At 43.9% G+C, this 27,221-nt stretch overlaps 1 protein-coding gene across 1 annotated transcript in view; it reads right to left on the bottom strand.

The window, feature by feature from the left end:
• The window catches only part of ADAMTS17 (ADAM metallopeptidase with thrombospondin type 1 motif 17), a 151,214-nt gene that overhangs the window by 20,185 nt on the left and 103,808 nt on the right, over positions 1 to 27,221 (bottom strand). The window contains exons 16-20 of the mRNA XM_059482237.1: positions 26,653 to 26,727; positions 21,451 to 21,531; positions 16,689 to 16,846; positions 12,705 to 12,864; positions 10,747 to 10,882 (exon numbers count right to left, since the gene is read on the bottom strand). Of these exons, the coding sequence (XP_059338220.1) occupies positions 10,747 to 10,882; positions 12,705 to 12,864; positions 16,689 to 16,846; positions 21,451 to 21,531; positions 26,653 to 26,727 (610 nt within the window). The remainder of the gene's footprint in view (positions 1 to 10,746; positions 10,883 to 12,704; positions 12,865 to 16,688; positions 16,847 to 21,450; positions 21,532 to 26,652; positions 26,728 to 27,221) is intronic.

Below are 27,221 nucleotides of genomic sequence, written 5' to 3'. Positions count from 1 at the left end.
AGGGAAAGGAGGAATCCTCCCTGCTCTGTCTTCCAGCTCCACTGACTCCAGCGAGGGCTGGAAGCACCACAGTGGGGCTACAAGCAGTGAATAAAGTGTCTAAGAAGGATCTGAAAGAGGAGGGATGGAGGGAATGACATTTTTTTCTAAAAGAAAAGCAGCATCGATCTTCAGCTTCCTGCAATCAGTCAGTGAGAGCATGTTCTCTGTAATTACAGGCATTCCTGCATGGAGTGAGGGACTGGAGCAATAACTGTGCAGCCACTGAGCACCAGAAGGCTCTCATGCCTTTCTCACCAGGCAATTGACCTTCTAGCCTGTTATTTAGGACTGTCATCCAGATCTGTATCCTTACACCATGAATCTTTTACCTGTCACCCAGTCCTGGGCTAAGGGGCCCAAACAAGACTTCTCAAAAAGGTCTGCTGAGAAATACTATCTCATTCTGCTGGAGACTCCTGTAACCCAGGTAGAACAACTTATTTACCACATTTCTTTTGAAGTTGTTGTATGTTACTTGTCTGAAATGAATTAAAAAACGATTACCCTTCCCTGAAGGAGAGAAAATCAGCTCAGCACCATTTGTAGGAACATCTTCACCTGCTGCAACTGTCATGAATTCATTTGTGAATGCCATGAGTGGTGTGACAGCACTGATGACTGTGCTGACAGTGCAGGCAGAAGCCATTTGGTTTGAGCAGCACTGGGCAGACTGGCCACCTGTCTTTTGTGGAACAGGGCCCTGCTCAAATGTTCCTGTGCATTAGAGCAGTTTACTGACACATCTGTGAATTTCTGTTGGCTAAAACAGCTGATGAGACACCAAACCTGTTTCTCCAGACTGCAGTTTTGGTGCATCTCTGTGGCCCAGGGCTGGTATTTCTCCTATGGAATGGGAAAATGTCAGCTGGGAAATTGAATACCAGGGCTGAAAGCCTGACAAAAATAGCCCTGAAGTGCAGAAATCAGCGTTCATGAAAGTGAATAGCCAGGCCTCCTTGGTATCAGCTGAGCTCTGCCCTGTTGGAGAAACGTGAGGGAATTATCCACCTGGGGGAAGGAACCTCCTGACAAAGGCCTGGAGGGCAGGAATGACTGTGCTTTATGAGCTGAGTGTGAGTCACAAGGCTGGCAAAGGGCTCTGCCCAGGCTCCACTCAGCTAATATTCACTTCAGCACTGTGCTCTCACTGTGATCTACAGCTACTGGCAGAAGAAAAAGGGAAAGGGGCTGAAAGTAAAGGAGAAAGATAAAAATACATTCTTGGCAGAGGCTGTCTGTGAGCTTGCACTTAGGATGGGCAGCACACAGCATGCCAACTATTTCCAAGATGCCTTAAGAAGAAAGGTTATGGCCTTCTTTTAGGAAGGAAAATTCCTTTCTAATATTTTTTGTTTGTTGCTCTTGTGGAGGGGAGAAATCACCTGGTTTCTACCCTGTTTGCTGGACATGACAGAGTGCAACTAGAAAATTAGCACAGAAAAAACAATTATTACCATCATCATGAGAAGAAAGATTACATAGGGAACGAGCTGAAACCCAGGGTACCAATACAAAGATGTGTCTGTGGTGAAAACAATCTCCAGCTTCAGCCACCATTCTCTACATCCACTCCTGATCCCAACCCTGTGGTTACAGATCAGGTGGGGGAATGCTGTAAGGGATCTCTGAAACCTCACAGCCCACTCTGCCCTGCCTGCGACAGTCAAAATACTCAGAAATTAAAGGCTATTTTCAAGTGTTGTTTTTACTTTCACATCCAGGAGACAAGTGAGATTAAATGTCTGAATAATACTAATATGTAAAGTAGGTTATTTTCAAAAGCACCAAGGGATGATGATCACTTTGACCACTGAACTTCATCCTCTCAGTGAAATCTTTGCTTGAATCAATGGCTGGTAAAAGCAATCTGGCAAGCAAGTAAAGGTGAGTGCTACACACAATCCTGGCAGTGCCCTGAACCCCCACAGTTCCCTCAAATTCTCCTTCACAGGCAGCTGAAAATATTGTTTTAGTGCCTGTAACACACAGGAACACTGCAACTATATTTCAACAATGTTCACAACCAATGTGGAAAGACAAAGGATTTATAGATAAAGTGATTAAAGATGAAAATTCCTGCCAGTTTCAAATTTTTGGAAGGAATTTGCAGCAAGATATTAGCAGAATTACTATCTGCAAGTAATATACAGACAGGGGAGAAAAATGTGATGTACAAATAGTATCACATTATGGTAACTATTAAATTACAGCACAGGTAAATTTTTGTCTCTACACTGTCATTACACCTTCTGAACACACCTGAGTTTGTTTAACAACAAGACCTACTTAGAGGGTGATTTTCTTTAAAAAAAGGAGGCATTTTTCTTATGACAATGTCAAAAATAACTCCAGTGTTCTAACTCCAAACCCCAGGCTGGCTCTGCATTATTAACTAAGCCAATTAACTGCTGTACACTAAGCCCTGTGTATATCATATACAGAATTTGGCTTCCAGTTACACTTTAAGCCTGTAAACTGATCTTAGGGATTGCTTGACACCAGAGTTCCTTTCAGCTTGGTCTTTCCCTCCCAGGTTATAACCTATCTTCTGTGGGAGCAGGGAGTGCTCCAGCTGGGGTCCCAGGAGAGCCTCTCACTTTGCCAACAAACACTGATTTACGTGACAAACACACTCATCTTTTCACAGCCACAGGGATGCCTTCATCCCTGGTATTATTATTTTTTGTAATCTTACCTCTGCAGAAGATTCCAGAGCTAAGTGATCCCTGCTGGTGGTTAGAATCAGGAAGAAAGTGATGAGCTTTTAAGCAGAGATTTTACCCCAGTCAGTGGCTGTCTTTCCAGCTAAAATATGCCCAGAAGGGTGTGATTTTCAAAAGCTTCAAAAAGCTGGGATGGGCAGGACATGCAATCTGAGAGGGCTGCTCTAAATCTTTGTCTTCTGAGTCTTCCTCAACCTCTGACCTCTCAGTATCTCTTCTGAGGAATTGGGAGTTCTTCTAATCTGCTTTGGCAACACTCATCTGGCAGGCCCCTGGAGCAAACTTGAAATATCTTTTGGAGATTCAGTTCATCATTTGATCTTTCTATGGTCTGGATTAGTTTTTAACCTTGAATTATCTACTCTACCTGCTTGCCTAAGACTCCCACATTTTCTAGGAAAAAAAAAAAAGCCTGCAGCACAATGTACATAAACCCAGGGGAGATGAATGTCTGCAAATGAGAGCTTGGAGCTAAAGATTTGGGGGAAAAAAGTTAGGAAGACAAAATGGATGAAGGACCTGTTTTTTTAGAGCTGGCTCTTACCTACAGTTTAGAGCCTGTGCTACTGCTGAGTAAAGCATCAGAGGAAACTTCCTACAAAATATGTCTGAAAAAGCCAGGTGACAGAAACACACCTAAACCCTGTAATGTGAGATTTTACTGAAAACCTTTTGGTTTAATGCACAGGTGAGGGTAAGTCCATGCCCAGTTAGCACTGGTTGTCTTTAGCACCAGTTTGTGACACAAAATCATGTTGAAGTCACTCAGTTTTCTGAGGCACCTGGAGGAAACTGTGGCTCTACTGATTTAGGCAAAAGTCAGACCAGCTTTCAGCAGGGCTGGGTTTTTACATTGGATAATTTTAGCAAGAAGAATTGGAAAAGATTTCTGAGAATCAGTCATGTGGAACTGACAGATATACTTTGCTTACAGCTGTCAAACCAAGCTCATGCTCGGCTGTGTAGAAGAAAAGTTTCTTTACAAATGGAATTGTGTTTTCCATGAAACACACACACACTGCTATTGGACTGTCCTCTCCCCACACACTCCTGAGGCTCTCCACCACCTCTCTGCTGCACTGGGCTCAAAACAATCAGGTGAATCTTGTCTTTTGGGAACAGGTTGTGCCACACCCAGTCACTAAAAGGCTTTTTTTTTTTTTTTTTGGAGAAAAGTACAAGGAATCTAGTAGAATAATACAGCTGCTGATGTTGAAAGTAGGACTCCAAGACTAACATTCCTGTCTGATTGCCTTTATAAACAGTGCTCAGTAATTTTCCAGTACAGTAGTCATTCTGCTAACAGACTTGCCAACTTTCACTCACACAGGTTTCTTTTTTTCTTTAGTGATTATCATTTTGACAGCTCTTTTTTTTTCTTTTTCAATTTCCCACCAATAAGATTGGCCATGGAACAATGTTTTATAATTTACATACACCTTGGGAAGTTCTTTTTTCAGATGGAAGCCATTGTTCCCTCTCCTCCTCCCCCACATGAGCAGATCTCTCAGTTTTGGAGGACTCAGTGTGGGGTCAGTGTGAGGAGGTGGCACCAAGGGACAGAATTTCAGCACTCTCAGAGCTCCTCTGCAGTGAGTTTTCCCTACCCACCTCCATGGTAGGTGTAGCTTTAATGGGGCAACTGGTTTCCAGCTCCACTCCCTGCCTTTCCAGGAAGGCAGTGCCTCCTCAGCTCCCAGCACACGATGCAAACTGTGAAGATCATTACAGCAGGCAGCAGGAGGAGTGGATTTCACAATTAAATATTTTGCTATATTATCCTGCTAATCCTTTTCTGTGGGTTAGAACAGCACTTGGCCTGAAGAGCTTCAAAACAAAGCAGCACAGATCATGCAACATTTTAAAACAAGGCAATGGTCAACCACAAGGTTGTGAGTCAAACATTGCACTGGGAAGAAGTGATTGAAGCCAGCCTGGGTGTTTACACCAAAGCTAAGGGACCTGTCTCATGACTCCTTGTGGAAAATAATGCCAAATTAACTCCTGCTCCAGCAAATCAGCTTGGAGTGTTTGATGTAAGTGCATTTAGCAGTAGCCAAAGAGCACTTTTCATTCTACACTGTCTGTTCCCCAGCCTTCTCTGCCAGAATTGCTCCACTGAGTTGAGCTGTTGGATTTGCTGGAAGATACAAGCAAATTGTCTTTCAGTGGTTAATTAGCTACTGACTGGCACTTGATGACCTGCCTACAACCTGGAGCACAGGAGTTTTTGCCTCCTTTTGGTGGATGGGGATCAGCATCAGCTGACCTGGGCCCCAGATGTGCCCACAGCAAGACATCAGCCACCCCTCACAAAGGTGGAATCTCTCAGGTTTTCTGGTGTGCAGCATTTTGGTTTTTGCTGCTGCAATGCCCACGGAGCCCTGCTGCAGGCAGTGCCCCGAGGAGCTGCCACCAGAGCGCAGCATTCCCTGCTCCAGCCCCTCCTGCACAGTCCTGGCAAATTCATTAAGCTCAAGCTGATTCTGGAGATCCCAACTCCAGCTTTGGGAAGTACTTCAAAATGAACTCTTACGTGGTGCCTCCTTGGATCAGAGGGTGCTAACATTACTATTGATGCCAGATTTCCAGGCTAAAATGAAACCCTCCCCACGGCTGTTCCTTCTTTTCTTTTTTTTTCATGTAGCCAAATCCAATGCACATCAAAGATGTTTCTCAGCACAAGGCACAGACAAGGGTTTGAACCTGCTGGGATTGAACCTTATGGATGATAAACTGCATTAATGAAAGGACTGACCCATCTGGAGCCATCAAATATCCAGCTCAGCCCCTTCAGTTAACAAACACCCCCATCCCTGCAGTTTAGTGCCATTTCTGTACAGACCTGTGAGGAATTTGCTGACGTTCTCAAAGAGTTTTCCATCATATTGTTCCCCCCAAATTCTAGTATTTGCAAGACAACCACCTCACAAAATAAATCTGAGATTGTTTTGCCCCCCATCTACCTGTGATGAGAACACACAGAAATGGGGTGCAAACAGCCCAGAGTCAGGGAGACAGACTGATTTCTGTATTATTCTGATTCCTGTATTCCTGGGCTGTTAAACAGAGCACTCTCACAGGGATATGGTGAAGTCTAGAGGGCAGAGTGGACTCTCAGGCAGCACATGGATACACCCTAAGCCTAAATCAGACCAGGAGTCAAAGCAATGGGCACTATCAACCATCACACACTGAGACACCATTATTTTGGCACTCCCCAGCCTTTGGACATGTTTTTGAGGTGCTGAGCCAACTGGGGCCTTGACTGACTCTAACTGGCTTTATTTTCCCCCAGTGGGCACTGATGTGGTGTGTGAACCCTTGGGGAGCCTGGTGCTGGATTCCAGCCCATGGATGGAAAAATGAAAGGAAAAGAGAAGAAAGAAAGAAAGAAGGAAGTGACCCATGTAACCACAGAGCTGACCTCAGCAGTGTGCCAGCTTTTAGAGATGATTTGGAGGGCAACAATAATCAAGGACACAGTGGTAAAAGGATGCAAGATAGGCTTGCTCCAGGCAAAACTCCTTGGCTGCATTTCTCTGGTTTTCCAGACAAAGGAAATGTGGTAGATTTAATCTGTTTGGTGAAGAACTCCTTTTGCTGCATGGGAAATGCTTACTGGTGACATGCTGAGAAACATAGATATAATTGTGTAATTCATAGAGAGGTGAGAGCTGGCCTCCCATCTACCTTTAGTGCTGCAAAGGAGGATCAGGTATGAAAGGAATTTAGATCAGTTACTAGTGGGCTTCCTGAAAGGTCTGTCTTGCATTTGATCTAATTTAGTATGCTCATTAATGACCTTGGCACAAAAAAGAAGAAAACTGCTGGAAAATTGAAGAAAATGCTGACAATACAAAGCCTAGAAGCAGTGTCAATGCCTCAGAGGATTAGGATGTCAAACAGGAAGAACTGAATAACCTTCAGTACTGCAATAACAAAACTAGGATGGAAATAAACAGCACACAGTGCAAGGCTGAGGGCTCAGGGACCAATAACAAGCATTTTTGTGTTGAAGTAGGGTTCATACAATGAAATAAATGAGGAGGAAAACATCTCGAATGACTGTAAGCCACAAATATGATGCAGCAATGAAAAAAGCAGTAAGAAGTTAAAGTAATGGATTTAGCCCAGAAAAATGATTGAAGGAGGAGATACAATGGTTTGTTGTGTCCTGTGGCAAATAGCCCAAGGCTGAAAGGAAGGGAGGGAAAATACTCTGTAAGAAAAGGAACAGAGCTGATGCACAAAAAAAAAAAGGCTGAAAAAATGACAGTGAGTAACTTAGGCTGGAAATAAAAGGTTCTGACCCACATGAACAAGGAGAGCCTTCCAGGGCGGGAAGGAGCCTGTGGGAAAAGCTCAGCTTATAGAAAGCAGTCTAAGATATGCTGCTGGTAGTAGCAGAAAACTAACCCTGGGGCTCAGGAGATATTTTCAAGTCCTAAACAGTGAAAATAAGTGCTCAGGGTCTCCTGTGGTTTTCTGTAGATGCAGCCAGGGATTTCTGGCATATGCTGCTGTTCAGCATCCATGTAAGAACACCAAATATTCAGCAGACCCCTGAAAGAACTTAACCTCTCCTAAAATCTCTTACAGCAAAGAGGAGAAAAATTACCAGCGTTTGCACACAGTCCATTACAAGTCCAACAGTTGGGGAATTTCATGTGGTTTTGGTGCTTTTCCTGCCTTGGAGGAGAGCAGTTTCATAGCCACAGCCCCAGCCATGCAGGCAGAAGTGTGTGGCCAGTGGCCGAGCTGTGTTTTCAGTGAAAACAGCTGATGGGATCTGTGATTTGTGAGTGTGGTGCCAGCCCCAGGGCTGGCCCTGCCGCTGTATTTGGGTTGGTGCTGGGCGTGCTGGAAGCGACCCATCCACGCTGCATGCAGGAATCCAGATTCCATCTGGTTACAGCAGGGTTTTGTAAAAAATACCTAAAGAGCTAGGCAAAGGATTAGAATAAAGAGGTGCTAATAGGGTGCAGTTGGGACAGGAAAGGAAGCTGTAAAGAATTTAATGGAAAAAGAGGGTCAAGGAACATAAAAAATAAAATAAGAAGAAAAAGAGGCATTTTTTTAAAAGGTGAAAGAGTAACAATAATAAAGAATGAAAGATTCTTTTATTTTTGCCAGTTTCAACAAAACCCTTAAGAAAATTCTCTTCTCTGACGTTTAATTTTAAAACATGTCAGTGTATCCAATCAAGTTTTAAATCCTGCTTTGTTTTCCTCAGATGCTGGGTTGCAGTTGGAGAATTCCAATCTTCTCCTTGGCCTCATGAAAGTACTGTCCCCTGCCCTACATTATTTGGCTCTCCTGAGAGGTGGCTGAAGTTCAAAGGGATATATAATTTACAAAGCACTTTGGGATCGTGCTGGAAGAAAGACACTGTTATTAATAACATATCCTTTTTTCCTCCTGATCACTTTATAAATGTGGGTAACTGTTTATTTTATTTTTATTACAATCTCAACAGCAACAGCCTCTTCCTCCACTTAAACAATATGATCTCACCCCAACCCAAAGAGTTTGCAATCCAGCTTATACATGGATTGAGAGAGGAAACAAAGGGACAGTGTGGGATAGTGAACTAAAGTCACACAGCCCATCCCAAAGTGAAACAGAGACTGAGTGTCCTCTGACCCAGTCCTGTGCTGGCCAAAAGACCCCCCTCTAGAGATAAATACTCTGAAAGGTGATTCTCCTAAATTTGGAGTGAAAGTGCAAATGCAATTCAGAATGCACAAAACAGAGCTGGTTTACCAGAGAAAGGAGAGCATTGTTCCATCTTCTGAACTCAGGTGAAGGGCTTAGGTCTGAGTGGAAATGGGAAAGGACCTTATTGTAACAAGATGCTACAATAATTTTACTTGAAACCCTAAAACAAATTCAGGGCTCATAAAAAAAGCATTGACATGGTGAAAGAGAATGGTTTCTTTAAGATGTTCTTGGTCAGAGAATATGCTAAGCATGCTTTTCTAATGTCTGGGTGGGCAAACGCAAGTGGAAATTTAAATTCTACAGAGGCACAGAGAATGTGCTTCTGAAAATGTTTCCAGTTAAAAGCATGTTAAGTGTGAAAGTGTACTCTACACGGAGGGAGTGAGGGAGTGTGGTCTATCAGATCATCAGCAAGGATTCTGTGGCCTTTCCAGGTTCTAAGCACATTGACAGTGTCTGCTGTCATTGCTCTGAAAAAAAATAGACCAACAAGAGTGTCCCTGTGCCAGAGCTGACTGCAGCTGGGCAGAGCTGTGTGAGCTGTGCCCATAAACTGCCTGCTGGCTCCACACAGGAGAAGAGAGACCTTGGAATAACATTAAGGGCTGGACCAAATTCCCCAGAGGAACACAGGCGGGATACAGGAGCAGAATAATCCTTTCTGAGGAGGTTTTGTGTGATTTAACCTCACCCACTGTCACTGCCCTGACAGGCAGCAGTGCCATGGTGGGAGGGCACCAAAGAGACCTCCCTCAGAGCACACTGTGGGTCTCAGGGCTGTGACACGGCCAGAACTTCCCATCCTTGCTCTCAGCTGGTAGAGGCAGAACCTGCCCACAACTTCCAGAACTTTTAAAGTTGCTTTTGTTCATCTCTACCACCTGGAACCCCTCCTATACCTGCCTGGGCTCACTCCAGCCTACTCCTGACAGCTTTCCAAAAGATCTGGGAGAAATACTTCATGCCAGGGCAGCAACACAAGCAGATGCTTTTTGTTTCTTTCTGAGAGAGTGGCATGACAGAAATCCCAGCCTCACTGGACTTCCTTCTTGAAGGAAACAGTTGTTTCCTTGAAGCCATGGGGACTTTGGCTCTCCTTACACACCAGGGTATCTCATTATACCTTTCAGTACTGCAAGCTGTACAGCCAATATTGTCCAGCAGCAATAACAGGCAGTGCAGACAGAAACTGAAACCTGAACCAGCCTTATTGATGGATGACCTGACACTGCATTTCCCTGCTCCAGGGCACTTTAATCAGAGTGCAGCTCTAATTAGAAGGAAGTGTGCTGCCTGCTGTTCTCCCCATTGCCTCTGCCAGCAGGATTAGCTTTGTAGGTGCATTTCCCTGGCTTGTCTGATTATCCAAGATGCAGCAGCCAGCAGGTTGGTTTGAATATGCTTTTTTAGGTATTGTTTGGCTTTATCTGAAATTGATTTTATCACAGAATATTCTGAGTTGGAAGGAACCCACAAGGATCATTGAGCCCACCTCTGAAGTGAATGGCCTACACATGGATCAAACCCCTGATCCTGGTGTTATTCTAACTACTATCAAAATTGGAGTTTCTACACTACAATGCTAAACATCACCGCAGAACAAGAGTGAACTTTTTTGTCAGGAAACAAACTGAACAAATTAATTTACCTTCCTCTCTTTTGTCATTTTGGCCAGAAATGTCTTTTTTAATATAACACAGATCAAAATAATTTCAGCTGAAAGTGCTTGCCAAATTAAAAAAAAAAAACTTTTATTATTTTTAGAGATCTCTAATAAGTAGTGAGGAGAAAAGCACCCTTACTGAGAAAAACATCTAAAATGTGTTTCATCATAATTTAATTTATTGGCTTCAGGGTTTTTGTAGTACTGTTTGACAGTTAATCAGACCCCATTCTGTGCTGATTCAAAAAAAGAAAGGTTAGATATGCAGTCACTCTACTCTTGTCTAACTTTATACTGTAAATTCTGTCTCCCAGGAGGCAACCAAGGGAAAAAGAAAACCATCCCCAAACAATGTATGAAGGCAGCCTGCATGGAATCTGGCCTTACTGACCACAAATTAAATGGGCTTTGTCTGAGGTAATGAAAATCTGACCTGCTCAACAAAAGGAAATGAATATTACAGCTGCTTACTTATCGTGGCTAACGTGTCCCAATACTTTGAGACATTTGCACTGTGTTCACCAGACGGAGGCTTTGGAAAGGGGCAGTTTCTGAAGGAAAAGGATATTGGTTTTAGTGTTTTTAACTCCTTACCGTGACTGGCAGGGGTGTGTGTTACATTTCCTGACCTGGGGCTCGGGGCGGGTCACTCGCTGGCAGTCACTGTCATTCACCAGTGTCATGGTCTTGTTAATGATCCGAGTGCAGGACACGATGGTTCTCCTCTCACCTGGAAGCCAAATCAAAAAGAACTCTGAACAAAACCACCTCCACTCATCAAAACTCCAAAACTCAAAAGCTTGGAGCTCCCTGCTCCCTCTACCAGATGTATTCTACCACCTCTGCAAGAAATCTTATTCTCCACTTCTGCCTGACCTTTGTACTGGCATGTTTTGGGTTGGTTTTTTTCCAGAAAAGCTACAAATCTTTCCCCAATAATCATGCAATTGACTGTTTCACATGAGCATCCAGCCTGGGCTTTCTCCTTCTAGTGTTTAACGTGGAAAGGAGCTTTAAAACAATTTGTTTTCGTTTCTGGTTCCTCCTCCACAGGTAGCTGTGCCCTGTCATCACCCCGGGCAGATGTGCTGAAGTGACACAACCTCCCACTCCCTGCTAATGTGACTGATAATGACAGGACAGCTGCCTCCTGCTGCTCCGGGGCAGGAAGTCTGCATGAAAAGGACTGACCGAGGTTCAAGAGTCATTAACTGAGCTTGTTCATATTTCACAAAGAGAAAATAAAGCCACCAAAACAAATTGTTTCTCATCTCCTGCTCCTCCAGATATACTGCTTTAAAATCCTTGTGGCAGGAGGCATCTCTGGAGGAGCCAGCATTTCTCACACAAACTGTGCACCAGGAGTTTCCCTCATCCAGTGTGGCCCTCAGGGCTCAGCCTTCCACGGAGTGGCATCAGGAAAGCTGTGCCACAGGGAGCATGACAGTGACCAGATGTGACAAGGAAAGTGATACTCCTGCTCTGTGTGACTTTGCCTCACTGCTAATTTTGGTTTCTCAGGTTTGTTTTCTAACCCTGAGACTGTGTCAGATTGAGTTTATTCACCATCTGCAGCTGAAAATAAAAAATAACTCATGTTCTGTTAATAAAAAATATGCAAACATCTGTATGGAAAGGAGAAAGTCCCTTCTCAGCTTGGATAAGTAGCAAAAGCATTGGACAACTAAAATAAAAGACCAATTATCAAGCTAGTGCTGGTGGGAGCCATGCTGGAAGACACTGATTTGATTCAAATTTGTAACAGGCTTACAACAAAAATCAGAAGAGCCACAAATAAATTTCCTTTTCCCTCATGTGAGGGTTTAATGGCTTCAAAATTATTATTTTAATGCAAGAGTGTCTATTCTAAAGTGAGTCCTATTTACAGAAAAACATCAGTAATTTCAGTGCACTGAGGGCAGTGAGCCTGTAAATGTGAAGATGAGCTCTTTCCTCCTGTCATGTCACATCATAAATAACTGAGGCTGCTGGTGCAGACAGACTGCCCAGAACGCTTGGAAATGATCTGTTTTCCTCAGGGAACAACCTCCTCCTTCCAGCACTGCACATGCAATGGACAGTGTCTGACAAAGCAGCCTCTGCTCTCACAGCACCAACTCCCAGGGCTGCAGCAGATCTGTCTGGGCACATCCAGGGATGCTCTGGGAAGGAGCTTTGCCAGGTGCTCCTGGGTGGGAGCACCTGATGCAGATCCCCAGGAGCTGCCCCAGCAGCACTGCCCTGCTCCATCCCTGGGGAGGGAAGGGCCTTTCCCTGAGCGTGCCTGGACACCTGTGAGATGCTGCTCCAGGAATGTGCTGGGGGCTGGGGCTGCACACAGAATCTGCAGTGACAGAGCAGTGTCCCTGCCAAAAGGCTGGCTGGAAATTAACTGTGGGGATGGGGATCAGAGCAGGGAGAGCCGGTGAGAATGAGCTTTCACTGAATTCATTACAGCAAAGTCCATTTTCATGGCCAATTTCCACCTCTCCTGTGGCTGGAGGCTGCAAACAGCACTCAGGAATTTCCACCAAGCTTCCTGGTGTCCCTACCTCCTCCACACTGCACACTGCATCCTTCCCATCCACTGTGTGTCCAGATGTACAAGGAGTCCTGTTGCTTTTCTGGCTCACTTCTGTTTTCAGCAGTATAGTTTACAGGGATGGTGTATTCATAATGAATTCCATAATTCTGGTCGTGGAATAACAGCACCTGGTTCAGCAGAAAAGAGAGGCTGTTGCAACACACTGTGCTGGGAGAGCCAACAGGCTGAGATAGCACTGCTGGAAATGCTGGCTCAGGAAAAAATCCCTAAAGTATAAATACCTTGTGAAAGGCAACCAAATCTTTATCTAGAAAACTTAGATTACAATGGTACTGCTAAAACAGGGCAACTGCAGGAGCAAGAACTGCTTATGATTTGTGAATATTTAAAGCAGCACAGGGATGTCTAAACTTGGAATTCAAGGCATAACTTCCAGCCTTGTATGTGATCAGCAGGACACTGGCTATTCAAAGAGAAAGACAACAGGAAGCATTAAATCAGCACTTTTCATATACCAACCATTTTAAAGAGCATCTAGAGTTAAACATCTGAAAGAACAAGGTGATGCTTCTCAAAAACAACTGCAGCACACAAAGTCCCTTGTCTCCTGGTGAATGTGGCACTCAAGGCAAGCATGACTATTCCAGCTGACAAGCTGTAGCAGCAGGGTTTTATGTCTCAGAAAACAGAAATAAGAAAAAGCTGTATCACACAGCTTCTGGCAATGTATATTTTCATCCCTGCATATTGCTAGAGGAAGGTGAAACCTGTTTCCAACAGCAGGCTATTTCCTATGGAATCACTTGTGATGTCTCTGGTGTTATTACACCAGAATTCCCTGTCTGTTAACAAAGGAACAGAGAAAAATGTTTATGTTTTCACCATGGGCAGATGAGAGTACTGGTCCTGTTTTGATTTGCATGTTGGACTTCATTTGGCTCTCACTTTCCCTGGCTTGAATCAGAACTGATTGGAAGATATCCCACGGAGAACAGGATCCATGGAATCTGAGTTACCACAGTATTAACAAATGCCATAGAAGTACTACTGTAATGTTCATGCTGTGGCTTTAAACCTACTTATACTTATTATCCCATGATCTGAGCAGCATTAGACAGGTGAATTGTGCTGGCTTTTGCCACCTACTGAAAAAAGAGCAATGCCTTACCAAATAAAGGCTCTCATAAGTGGAGCAAGCAGCTGCCTGTTTGAAAAAAGACAAATTTGCAAATGCTATTATCCCCCAACAATAATTGTTTCCCCTTCAGATTTGCACAATCATTCCTACTTAACCAATAATCTCACTAAAGCTGTCAGGAGCTCATTTAACCACACAAATGTGCTGAAAGAAGGGGTCCTGGCAGCTTGTGCTGTGAACACTGAGGGGGCTCCACAAACTCAGCACCCTTGAGCTGCTCTGCACAGGGCAGAACCCTGGGCAGATGAGCCCCTCCCAGAGGATGTGGGGAACAAGGAAATGATTTTGCTTCAGCTACAGAGGGAGCCTCACTTCCAGGACTGAATACCAGGGTTGAAACCAGCCAGCCATCATTACAATTTCAAAGAACAATGTTGGTTTTTCTAAACACAATTCAAACACCAGACAGGCAGAGGCAGAGAGCTTGAGCCCAGCTTTCCTGAAGTGCAGGAGATACAAACTCCTGTTCTAGAGAACTGATCAGTCAGCCTTGTCTAAAGCCCCCTTCTGCTCTGGGAGTGTTGGGTTGTCCTCTGTTGCACAAGGGGGACCAGCACAGGCCTACTTACACAAACACCAGTTTCTCCAAGAAATACACACAGAGCAATGCACTTGGAGAAATGCCTCAAGTATTAAAAAGCAACTCCTAAAAAGAAATCCTTATTATCTCAATATGGTGCGAGACCAGTGAATCTAAAGGCCCATATGAAACCAATTTCATGCAATTTCGTAGCCATATATAATTGGGGGGTGTGTGTATGTGTGTATAATTGGTTTCAAATGCAGGTCACAATGGATTGACTGAAGCTTCTGGCTCTTTGTCAGTCCAGTGTATTCCATCACTGTTTGAACAACAGTTTTCTATTTAGAGGGAACTGGTAACCATCCTGCCTTTCCTGTGTTGAAAGAATGAAACCCACCACCCTGTATCAGGGAAAAGATTTGTATCTGATTCGAAGCAAAGACTTCATGCGTGCTTTGTTTACCACTGGCAGTGATTTAAAACCACATGTATTTTAATGGTCTGGTAATTTTTACATTCCTCATTTTTAATAATTTCTGTGAAAAAGGTGAAGAAGGAACATTTCCTCTGCTTATGCCTGCTGAAAGGGCCTGTCTGTATCTGGAGAAGCTCATGGAGAAGCTCAAAATCACTCCTACGTTAGCTACTTACTCCTTAATGAAGGGAAACTGAGCATTTCTTTAAAATCAAAGCTCTGCTGATGTTGAGGTACACAAAATGCCAAAATACAGATTTTACTGCAGTGGACCTCAACCAAGTAATGCCCTGGAAGGTTCCAGGAGCTGCCAAAGGAACCCTGCACAGCATCCTCCCAAACGGTACCTGTGCAACTCCTGTTTCTCACATGAGCTTGGGAAGATCTTAGCAGTACAAAGTACTTTGTCAGAGTCCTGGTTTCAGGAGGGAAGGCTTGTGTTAAGGCCAAAGTCCAGAAGAAGCTGATGTTTCTGATGGTGAAGAGGGTGTAATACACCTGTAATACACTTTCTTTGAGTGGGCACACCCTGGACTACACAGGTGAGCCAGGAAGGTGCTGGTGAGCTCAACCCTGCACCTCTGACTACTCCAGCTGTAACCTCTTTGATCCAGCTTGACACTGGTCTGTGAGCCTGTAAACTCACTCATCTGTCTGAGAAAGCAAAGACAAAACCCCTCATGTCCCTGTGCAGCAGATTTTGACACCAAGAAGGTATTGACAAAGTGGATATTACTGTCAGCTTTTTGTGTGTGTGAAAAGTTCAGGCATCTTTGGAGCTTTTCAAACTGGGTCAGGAAGTGTTGCACAATGAACACCAGCAGCCAAAAAAATCAGGTGAGGGAAGGGAGAGAATGCTGATTTTTTAGCAGTGCTTACAGTCAGCCTTCAGAGAATAAACATGGAAAAAAGTCACAAGGAGAAGAAACAGCATAGAAAAAAATGGAATAGAATAAAAAGTTACAGGAAACAATGAAAGAAACAAATATACTTTCTATGCAAACCTTGCTACAGAACCTGTAAAGCTTTCTGCAGACTTTTAAACAGGAACAGATATATGAGACAGGAATTATTACAGCTGTCTCAAAAATACAAATGTTAAGGTTACACCAGCATTAAGGGACTGGCCCATGGGTCACCCTGTCACCCACCAGTGACAGCTCTGCGACCACAGTCCAGCTCTTCTCACCCCTGTGGACTTCTCATTCATGTCCAGCCACATAGCTGTTCACAAAATACCAAGCTGGGTTAACAGAAGGGCTATGCTGAACATTAAGAAAAAATGTCAAAAAACACCTTAAACTACGTACAAATGAAAAAACAATACAGAGAAAACAAAGAACATTTGTGTGTAATTAAGTCATTACTTAGATTCAAATTCACATATACCATCTGTGAATGCTAGATTTGCACCTCTTCTGTAAGAGAACAGAGTATTTAAACACAGAATACATTCTGGCATAATATGAAAAGACATTTCAGCAAATATGCTTTTATGTGTGTGATCAGGCATGTCCAAGAAATAATTCAGGTCCTTGGGAACCTACATCCTCTAGAATGGACCTGTGACACATTACAGGGATTTCCTGCACTGGACATGAGCTCAATGAACACTGCCTGTTCTCCCAGGATGGAGCATCACTTTCTGAGTGAGAGCTGGGCTTCTCCAGCCCCTGCAATGCTGCAAAAGAACACTGTGGTGAGCAAGCAAACAATCAAAATTTAACTTTCAGCTAGGATATAAACCCTTTCTGTTGCATCACTTAAGAAACACAAACAAAGGATATAAAGTTACCATCAAGTGCAGTGGTATTTTAGTTGGTCCTTTGGCAGAGATTTTCTCCCACAGCCCCCTTCGCACGTACCGGACAGTGGTGCCTGCGATCTGAAACTCACCAGGAAGCTCAATTTTCCAGTCGCTGTTAATGGATCTCTTACTGGAATCTTTTAAAGCTGCAATGAACCAAACACCACGGAATGAAATGCAAGCAAATTTGTAATTACAATACAGACTACTGAGCCTTTGTCTCAAGGTGCCTCAAGCACAAGATGCAGAAAGCTTGTAATGGATGTGAGTTTAAAGGAATAAAACCTCTCCCATTGTGATGTTTCTAACATGGATATATTCTGTACTTCATTTGATGAAGATATTTTGAAGAATTAACATAAAATTCATAGATCATTTATTTCTACACTCTCCTTTTAAATGCAACAAGACAAATCTGCAATTTAATTTCCAAGCAGAATTTTCTTTCAGTTTCCAGATTTTGAGACCACATTTTCCTAAACTCTCCTTGAGAAAAAGAGCAATCCAATTTTTGTTGATACAGTGCATACTGCAAATGCAATACACAACTGATGCTGTGTTTGTGTGTGCCCCATAACCAAACATAAAAAAAAATTAACATTCAGCTGTTAGAGCTGTACAGAAAAGTTAAGTCACAAAGCAGGGGCAGGTCAGTGGGCAAAATGTGAACTTGGCCACCCTCTTTTCAGAGTCCAAGTGCTGGATGTATGTATGAGGTCAGGTGAGGAGGGTCTCACCCATCCTGCGCCTCTGTGCCTCACTAAGGTCAACATGGAAAGCTCAACTTCAGAAGAAAGATGAATATTGAGAAGAAAAGATACTTGGACTTGTGTGTCCTTTCTTCTAGCCCAACTTTTGCATCAGGATCACTGATGTCCTTCAAACACTCAAAGACAACTCCAGCCATAAGGGCATCACATTACTGTTGACTCATCAGTGGAAGCTGATTTAGGGATTGATGTGTTTTCTGTGTTAGAACGGAAGCAGAGTTATCCAGATGTTGGTGTGATGCACTGAGGGAAGAGAAAATTGGCAGACCCTGCTGCAGCAGAAAGTGCCAGGCCCCTTTGTGGAGATCCATTCACTGTGATCAAATCTGCCCTGACAGCAGACAGACAGAATATCCCACGTGTTACTGGGCTTCCTTAGTTCAAGGTTAACTGTGTCTTTTGGCTAAGCCTTTAACAAGATGTTTTTTTAACCTCTAGCATCTCATGCCTATTTTATCCTCTTCCAGTAAAGAACTTTGTCCTCACTTAACTGAGTGTGTTGCAAGAAGGAAAGAGAAGCTGTTTAAAGCCTTTGGAAGTCAATGGGAAGTCTCCTATTGTCATCCCTTTGGATTAAGCCTCCATAGCCAGCAAACCCTCCTGGGTGTGTTTAGGACATATATATATATATATATTTGTTTATTTTATTTGTGAGGTCTGAACTCGGGGGGAATCTGGAGCATGTGGAGGTCACAAGGTTCTCTGCATCTACACTGGGAACATTGGGAATCCTGGAAAAAGGTGGATATCTGTCCTGCTGCACACAACCTTCCTGACAGCTCTCAGAGTGCCAGCAGAGACTCCAAAATCAGGGTGAAGGGGAACTGAAGTGGAAGAGTATTTTTTCTGAGGAAAGTTTCCCCTGGCACACAGCCCAGGGGTAAGATGGTGTCCTGGCATTTGCATGCTGCAGCAATGTGTCTCTCCCTGTGGCTCACTTCTCTTTCTGCTTTGTTCCTCAGTTTACAAAGTACCTTCTGCAAGCTGCAGACACAATTCTGAAGCAGGATTGCTTTCCTCTGCCAAGACCTAGTGGCTTCCAGGCAGATCAAAGTTGTGGGTGAGATAAAACTATCTCCAAGCAGCATGGCTGACTAGGAAAGATAGTCCAGCATGTGCTCCAAACTGTCTAAGAGTTTGAGTGACTTAAGTCATGCTTTGGTTCCAGTTCACCATCAAAGGGAGATAATTTGCTGATGAAAACCAACGTTTCATCTTTTGAACCTCTTTTCTGGGCAGGGTTTGATTTTGATTGCAGGCACCGCAGCCCTTAGTGGCTGAGGAGATGGAGAATTTGGAAACAGACCTGTTCCCAAAGGTGCTCTTCAAGGATTGCAGGAATTGCACTGGGGACTGAGCAGAGCACTTGGGCCAAAGTGTTTCCATTGCTGTTTGCCTCCATTACTCCATCAGCAAGATCACTGCTGCAGCTACAAAACCTTCCATGTCTCAGACACAGGGAACTCCAATGGCTTTTGCCACACACAACCACTGGCTGTGTGCCCTGCCCCAGAGGTGACAGAACTAAACTCAAATTCGTACAGTAGAAGAGGAGGAGGAATAGGAATCCCAGCAACAACCTGTAACTTCTGTTTTTCTTGTTGGCTGGAAGGCAAGAACTGACCAATCAACTTCTAAACCTGGCATCCACTCAGATCTTTATTTCCACCTTGGGTCTCTCCAGCTTGCTTCCCAGCCTGTGGACACAAACTGCCCAGGCATTTCCTGTTCAAGGTGGTTTTTGAGAGTTACAGCCAGCCAAGGCAGCCAGCGTGGGTTGCCTGTAGGTGGAGGGAAATTCTTCAGGCACTGCTCCCAGCACATGGAATAATGATTCCAAATTATGCTGGGCTTCCTTCCAGAATGTTGTACCTGGTTCTGAGTAGAAATAAGACCTGATTGGACTCAGCTTTGTCAGTGCTATTGAAATAGAAAATCCTTCCACACTCAGACCTGAATTTAAGAGTGATTGAGGTTTCTTTCTTGGTCATCTTTATTGCCCTATGGAACCCTCCTGCTACTATTCTTCATCTCAGTTCAGCAAGGCATTGGGTATCTTTTCTTTGTGTTGAGTGTTCCTTGAAAGAGAAAACCTTGGAAAGCTTAGAGAGGTTCTCCTGGCTCCTGACCATGAAACAAAGAGCTGAAAGCACTAAAAGTTTTAAAAGAGCCAGATTTTTATCTATCTTTATGTGATGCAAACAGGGCCAGCTCCTGCTCTCAAAAATACACAATCTTAATCCTCACCACCCAGTGGGGAACCATCTGCTTTAGTCAAGGTTATGTTGTCTCAAGGAAGGGCAGTTTCTAACTCATGTAAGACTCTCAGTGCTCTGCTATCTGCCAAAGCCCAAATACCCTGTGCAAACCCCACCAAGACAAACAAAAAGCCTGGTTTCCAGAAGGCAGAGCACTTGCAAAACCCAAAGAAACACTGGCTCCCATTATTCCACCAGGCTTTGCTATGTCAAACATCTCATGTGTAGGCGGGATCCTCTGGCTAAAGCGTTATGGAAACAGGAGCAGTGGTGATATTCCTTCCTACCAAGAAGTGGCACAAATGCCAATGGTTTTAATCAAAGGGCAGCTGAATGACATAATCTGCCCTCCTTTTTCCCCCTGAATCTGGAATGAAAGAGAACAAAAACATCTTTCCCAGTGATATTACCAACTGCAGCAACATCTCAAGACAGAAAATCAATAGCACTAGAGCTGAAACCCTGACACAGCCACTATGCAAACATTTTCAGCAGCATCCGATATTCCAGAGCTGGATATGAACATCTCCTTTTGGCTGGAGATGAAGAATTACAAGCAAAAGATGTGGAAATCAGAGACCAAGGTCTGGACTTTGTTCTGACTCCCTGCATAGCCATGAGCAAGTTACAACACCTCAGTTTCCTCTTCCACAAATGAGAGAGTGACAAGCTCTGCAATCCTCTCAGAGTTCCTTCCTCTCTGGAAGCAAGTCCATGGCCATGCAGCTCTGGGACAATGTTGGGTTTTTTTGGATCTTGGCCAATTTTCTTTGAAGCCTCTGCTCTGCCACAGGCTTCCTGTGTAAATTCAGGGCTAATGGGGCATTAGCATTTCTGTATCTTGGACTCCCTAGAAGCAGAGGGGGATAAAACCCTTTATCTATTGCACAGTAATGACAGAGATGGAAATGCCTCAAACATTGGAGAGAAGAGGCAGAAGATCAGACTAACAGATCCTCAGTGTAACTGACTGGCTGCACTTTACAAATGCCATTCTGACCTTTAATTTATGCAATGAGTAACTGAACAACAAATTCATTGACAGACTCTGCCCTACAACAACCTCACATGCAAATCCTACCCATCAGCCACGTCTAAACCATTTTTTCCCAATAGGAAAAGGAGGAGAGGATGCCTGTTCCCCTCTAAAGGAATGCAGAAGTAGAAACCACAAGAGGATTAAACAAATTTTTTTGCCTGATAAAATAGAGGCAAGTGGACTAGAGGCTGCAGCCAAGCCCATCTCAGAATGCAGGATCAGGTCTTGGGTTCAGTGCTGCTGTAGGAAATGGCAGCAGGTTACTGAGGGATATCAGCTGCCCTGTCCTGCCTCTGCTTCAGACTGAGCTGGGCGCCTTCCTATCAGTACCTCTGCCATTCCCTTCTCTAAACACACTGTTCTCTTCCCCACTCCCTCCTGAAGTGCTGTGTGCTCCTGGCAGCCCTGTGCAAGCCACTGCCAAGTTCTGCTCAGGAACTCTTCTGTCTGTATATAAAAGTACTCTCTGGTCCTTCCAGGTTGCACAGGGACTGTAAGTGTCGCATACTATCACATCACAAACATCATGAAACCAAGCCACAAAAGCAGAGATTGCAGCAAGACTCAAATCACCAATCCCTCCCTGGCAGCAACAAACCTTACAAGTCGCTTAGAGAAGGGTCATTTTTAAAAGAAAACAGAGCTGGATTTTAATTAAAACATTTTTACTTTTTTCTTTTTACCCAGAAAGCTGTGAGCAGGTTTGTCCTCAACCACTCTGATCCGCCGGGCACCCGCAGGGATCACAGCGGCTTCGATGTAACCTAGAGCAACAAAAAAGGGGTGAATGAAAGCAGGGCAGGGCCAGGAGCAGCCATCCCATATCTCCCTGAGAAAAACTCAACTCCAGGCTCAGGACTGAGTGAAAAACACTCCAGATGAGATCCCTGTGCTGGCAGCCACTTCTCACTGCTGTCACAGGCGTGGTCATGATTAATATATCAGCAGAAATGCATAAGTGCTGCTTAGCTGTGACTACAGGCTTGTTAATTAGCTCTAATTAGATCTGCACCCTTTGAATCACCCTGGTTTTCCTGCAGTACTGACAGGGATGCACGAGGACACTGCAAAGTGTGACTGTCAGGAGCAACACTGCACAGAACAGACACGTGAGATGTTTCCAAAAGTTGTTCCTGCTTTGTCTTCCCTGTCCAGGCTGTGGTGTCAAAAAGGATTCACTTCCACAAAACTTTTTGATGATGCTAAAACTGAACAGAGGGAGTTAGTGGGACAAATCTGGGGAAAAGCTTGTTTTCATTTACATTTCAGCTCTGTACAAAAAATCTGGAGGAAATAATGAGTCTCCTTGCACTAGGCTGCTGAGAATTCAACAGCTCAGATTTAACGCAATAACAGAGCTGGGAGTTTCTCCAGGACCACTGGCCATCTCTAAACACTTTTTCAAAGACCACTTTTTACTCACAGAATACAGTATGAATAAGCAGGAGCTACAAGGAAATGCAGCCTCTTTTCCCCCACTATGGAGACATGTGGAGTTACAGACTTGCTCCATGGGGTGGAAGCGGTGCCTTTAAATAATAAAGCAGAGGAACACCAGGGCCCATTTCAAAGAGCCAGGCAGAGTTTTTCCACTGGCTTCAATGGACTTTGAATCAAGTCTCTGTAGATGACACTAATCTCATCACAACCATGACTTGATTCCTTCTAATTGGCCACCCAGTTTACTTTGCAGTGTATCACTTGGCACCTTTTTGGGGTTATTGCTGTCCTCTTTCTTTTAGATGTTAAGCAGCTTATCCTGTATATTCCCTCATCCACTTTTCTTGCTTTAAAGGGCTCTGTGAAGCTGTTGTGTGTCAGTGATGCCTTTATGGGAATTGTGGCTGTCTAGAGCAATGGGTAGGAGAAGTGCTGGCACAGGGAGCAGTGATTCCTTTAGCACTTAGCAGTGTTCAGCGAGCTATTTTAGGGATGAAAGTGCAGCCCTGCCTTTGCTGTGCTGATACAGGGAGGACTCCAAGGGGTATGGTGACAATCTCTTGCACCTCAGGACTAAGTGATTCTCCTTCCATTGTGACATGGAGTGAGACAGATTTGGGGTCTCAGATGGTGGATTCATTTCCTGACTATTCATTTCATGAGTAAGGCTTGAGCTCTTGGGCTTCATCAGGTGCAGAAGGTGGGCAGCTGACTTGGGCCAGACAGGCTCTCTCTTTCCCTGATTTGTTGTATCTGAATGACACTTTCATCTCACCCTTCAACTCAGTTCTCTTTGCACTTGTTCCTCCTCAATTACTTCTCCCTTACTCAGGATATGTCAGAAATGGTCACTCATCCCTTGCAGGAAAACCAGAGAGAGGGACAGCAGAGCTCAGACCTTGCCTGTGCACAGAAGCCAGAGCAGAGGCTCTCCCAGCTGCTGTTCCAGCCTGGGTTTCACCAGGAAAAATCATTACTTCCAGGGTCAATTTTACAAAGGCAATACGGAAATCTGTTATGAAATCAGAGCAAACAGATGTTGAGCTTCATCCTAGACATTGCCAGGAGTTGGTTTTTCTTCAGCTGAGATACCAAATCACAGTCAATACAGTCAGATATCAAACATCCCCACTGCATCCCATGCAGCTGCATGTAAACCCAACCAACAGCTACTCAAGACATGAACACACAGCAAAAGTGTGACCAGTGAGAGTCTGTCACAAGGAAACAGCTCCTGATACACCCCGAGCATCCCTGTTAGGAAGCCAGTTTGGAACATGCCCAAGTTTCAGCTAATTTAATGTACCTACTAGGGAACTATTTACTTATTTAGTTTTTAAACCAGATACAAATGCTAAATCATGCAGGGGTTGGAGACAAAGTTACTCTGAATTTAGTGGAAGGCAGTCACTAAGTTCAGTGAACTCTGGATCTGTCCCAGCAGCAGCCAGGAGTGTGTCACACTGCTTTAGAGGTGAGCAAACTCTGGAGGCTCAGCTCAAGCCATTAAATACACTCATTTCATCACTGTGCCATGAGAGAAACACCACGTGGAAAGGTGATTTTTGTGTTACATTTTACAATAGTCAAGTGTGAGCTATTAACAGAGTATTAGTTCTGGAGACTGTTTGGTTTGGTCTCACACCAGATTTTTTCTCCTTGTGTAATTTCTAATCCTGATTGATGGCTTTGGGGGGCTGCACTCACAGCTCCTGAATAAAAAGAAACACACTGTGTTATCTCACTGTGCCACAAACCTGACTGCTGACCTTCACTCTCCTGTCAGAGAACTGCCAAATGCTTTGCAGGGGTTTGGATCTGACCTGTCCTCTCAGAGGTGAAGCAGAACCTTGGGCATGTTCCACCAGGAGCACCTGGACACTCTCATTCATTACCTCCAGCAATGCTGGGTGAGTTAGTGGTCGAATTCTGCTGCAAACAGACTGGATATCACCCATGCAAATTTGCCACAGGTACAAACTTGGATCACCTCCACCATTCTACTCTGGTCCTCAAAGCTGGTGGGAGGCTTGTGGTCATAGATTCCTGATCTTTGAGATAACTGCACCAGGAAACACCTCCAGTGTTTTCCAGGCACATTTTATTAAGCAAATTGTAACTGCAGATTGCCAGAAAGATTATCAAGTGTCAGCTAGAATGACCAAAAAAAGTCTCAGAGTTGGCCCCCAGTCAAGGACTTTCAAAGCTCTGTTAGGTCTAAGGATAATTGTCTGCAAGGCCAGGGTTTGCAAGGTTGGGCTTAAAGTTCATCTTTAAATGAGGAACTGGTTAAAGACCGATTTGGCAACTATCAGGCAGTATTTTTAGTAATTTCACCCATAAATCAGCGTGTTAAGATGAAGCTTTGAAAATACAACAGGAGAACTTAATTATTTGATAATTTATGGTGCTGTATGCAGTATACTCCACCTTGGGAACAGTTACTTTGGCACACACCAATCTTTCTGGATAATCTGCATTACATCAGTGTCTCAGGAATGTAAGACTGTGATTGAAGCAAATCCTAGATACAAGTTTTATGGTATAACTTGTATTAGGAGAGACACCAGAACAAAGAGGTGGCTTTGTCATCAAGGAGATTAATATATGAACAGTGGCTACTGTATCTTCATTTAAATGCTGGAGAGATTTGCAAGGGGAAAGCAGCCCACACAGAAAAATCCATTGTTAGCCATTGTTATTACTCCCAGAAAGAACAGAAAGTTTAGTGTGAACTTCAGAATGCCACTGATCTACTGCAAAACTGGTCTGGTTCACACTGCAGTGAAAGATGGACTCAGAGGTGAAGGACAAACGATCCCATGGCTGAAAGTACCAACCCCTGGCACTGCATCTTCCTATCTTATCCCTGTACACACCAAAATCAGGTGTGAGAAGGTCAACAGTGCCCAGCTCATTATCAAACCTCCCAAAAGTGCTTTGAACAAACATTTCAGGGTAGAAGCCAAGGAGATCAGGCTGTCCTGCCTACCTGCCAGCCAAGGCCAGCAAAGCTTCCATGGCACTTCAGGGATAGGCACCAGCTGAGCATCCCAGACTCCACCTCCTTCCCACCTTGCAGATTTGCTACTTGTTGCAGTGGAGTACAAATTATGTGTCTGTTTTCTGAACAGCTGTGATAATTCTCCTTTGCTTTTAGTTTGAGAACAAATCCTGCATTGGCACCTGTCCACTTCCAGCCATGGGATAGCTCGGTTGTAAGAAAATAATTTCTCTGAAGAGCCATGGATAAATTTCAAAGCCTTCTGCTATTGCTGCAAAGTTGGTAACTGGGATTTCTAACTTGCATGTTCTGATGAAACCCCTATAAGTGATCTCTGAGTTAAAGATTAGGTAGAGTTCTATTTTCTTGTAATTTACATGGGCACCCTATTGATAAAAAAAGATATTTTTGTGTTGGCTAAAGATGCTCCCAGCCAGCACGACAGCACTACTGTTCAAAATTCTTTTAGCAAGTGTAGGACAAACAGCATATGCAATAAAACCTCTACATTTCCACCATCTTAAAAAGAAAAATTCCTAGCAAATTTCCCAAAATGACAGTTACAACAACTGGCATATCTCACCTTATTAGATTCTGCCATTAAAAAAGAAAATCCAAACATCTGTGGTCATTCTTTTGAATTATAACCATAAATCCTTTTGAATTACAATAATAAATGAAAATCTTGATGTGGTTGAGAAAAATCAGGATAGACAGACCCAGGTCTCTGAGCATTACAGGCACAACCTTGGAGAAGTTGTCAGTGATAAATCAGCTCCTCAACAGACAGGAGTCCAAGAGCTGTCCTTCATTTCTAGGTCCCCTGTACAGTGGCAGAGTGACAGAGGTGGATTTCAGAACAACTCTGTGTTTGGTTTTGACAAATTATTTTGTAGAAATAGGTACAAGGCATGCTGCCAGTCGAAAGGAAACCTCAGTCTAAACAGTGCATTCAGCTGGCCTGCTGAAGACAGCCAGCTGCACACAAGTGTATGTGATGTTTAGCATCATAAATTAAGGCTTTTGACGTTCTCTGCAGCAGAAAAATGGGGTCCATTTCCAGTTGGATCACCCTGGATCACAGGTGCTAAGAGCTGAACTGCTGGATCTTCTACAAGGCACTTTGAATGTTCCACCATCTTTCCCACCAGGGTGGCAGAACCTCTGTGATATTTAAGTTGGGGGAAAAAGAAATAGATCTCGTTCTTTTGGCTTGGTGCTTGAAAATTTGGCTTCCTTTCCACAGATAGGTTCCCTAAAAGGAAAGGATCTGTATTGTATCTCTGACAAGGCAAGTGAAATAGTAAAAGGACTTGAAGCTTATCCATGGCTTTTGATAGCAAATTTCCCCATCTAATCCGACAAAACGAAGATAAAGGACCAACACCAAAGGATTTCACCGACACCCACTGACACTGCAAACAGCATTCAAGCATCTTACACGAGAAACACTTGGGAACAGCCTTTGCCTTTGCCATCACACATGTGGAAACCTTCTTACAATGACTATTGGTTACTAAGAAACAGAAAGGAGTTGGCAGGGGTTTAGTTCAGTTCACAGGGCTCCACAACATCATTTGCAATCACAGGACACAGAGGGACCAATCCTGCAGCCAGAGGAGTCCCACAGGCAGAGCCAAGGCTCAAGGCTGCAGCTGCCATTCCCCAAACAGATACCACTCCAGAAGAATCAATGTCTTGATGTTTGAAGTCTATTCTCTTTTGAAATAATAACTCAGCACACTGGACTCGGGGTCTTGGCCTTGACTTGGAATGCAGCCAGGTCATGAGGATTTGCCACTGAACTGTGCAATTGTTTACACACCCAAACCTTGAACTTGTTATCACCAGAATATTGTGGATCTTTCTTTGCCCCAGCTTTCATCAAATTTTTGCACATTTTTGCATGACTGTCAATTTAAAATAAAAAGCCTTTTTTTCCCTTGAGTAATGCCACATTCACTTGTGATACCCAGACCTGGAGCTTTGCTTACTGCATGAAATTCAGTG

This window comes from Ammospiza nelsoni, chromosome 14, assembly GCF_027579445.1.
Source record: "Ammospiza nelsoni isolate bAmmNel1 chromosome 14, bAmmNel1.pri, whole genome shotgun sequence".
NCBI classification, from domain to species: Eukaryota; Metazoa; Chordata; class Aves; order Passeriformes; family Passerellidae; genus Ammospiza; species Ammospiza nelsoni.
The sequence above is the reverse complement of the archived record's forward strand: the minus strand, read 5'-3'. Positions and strand labels throughout refer to the sequence as shown.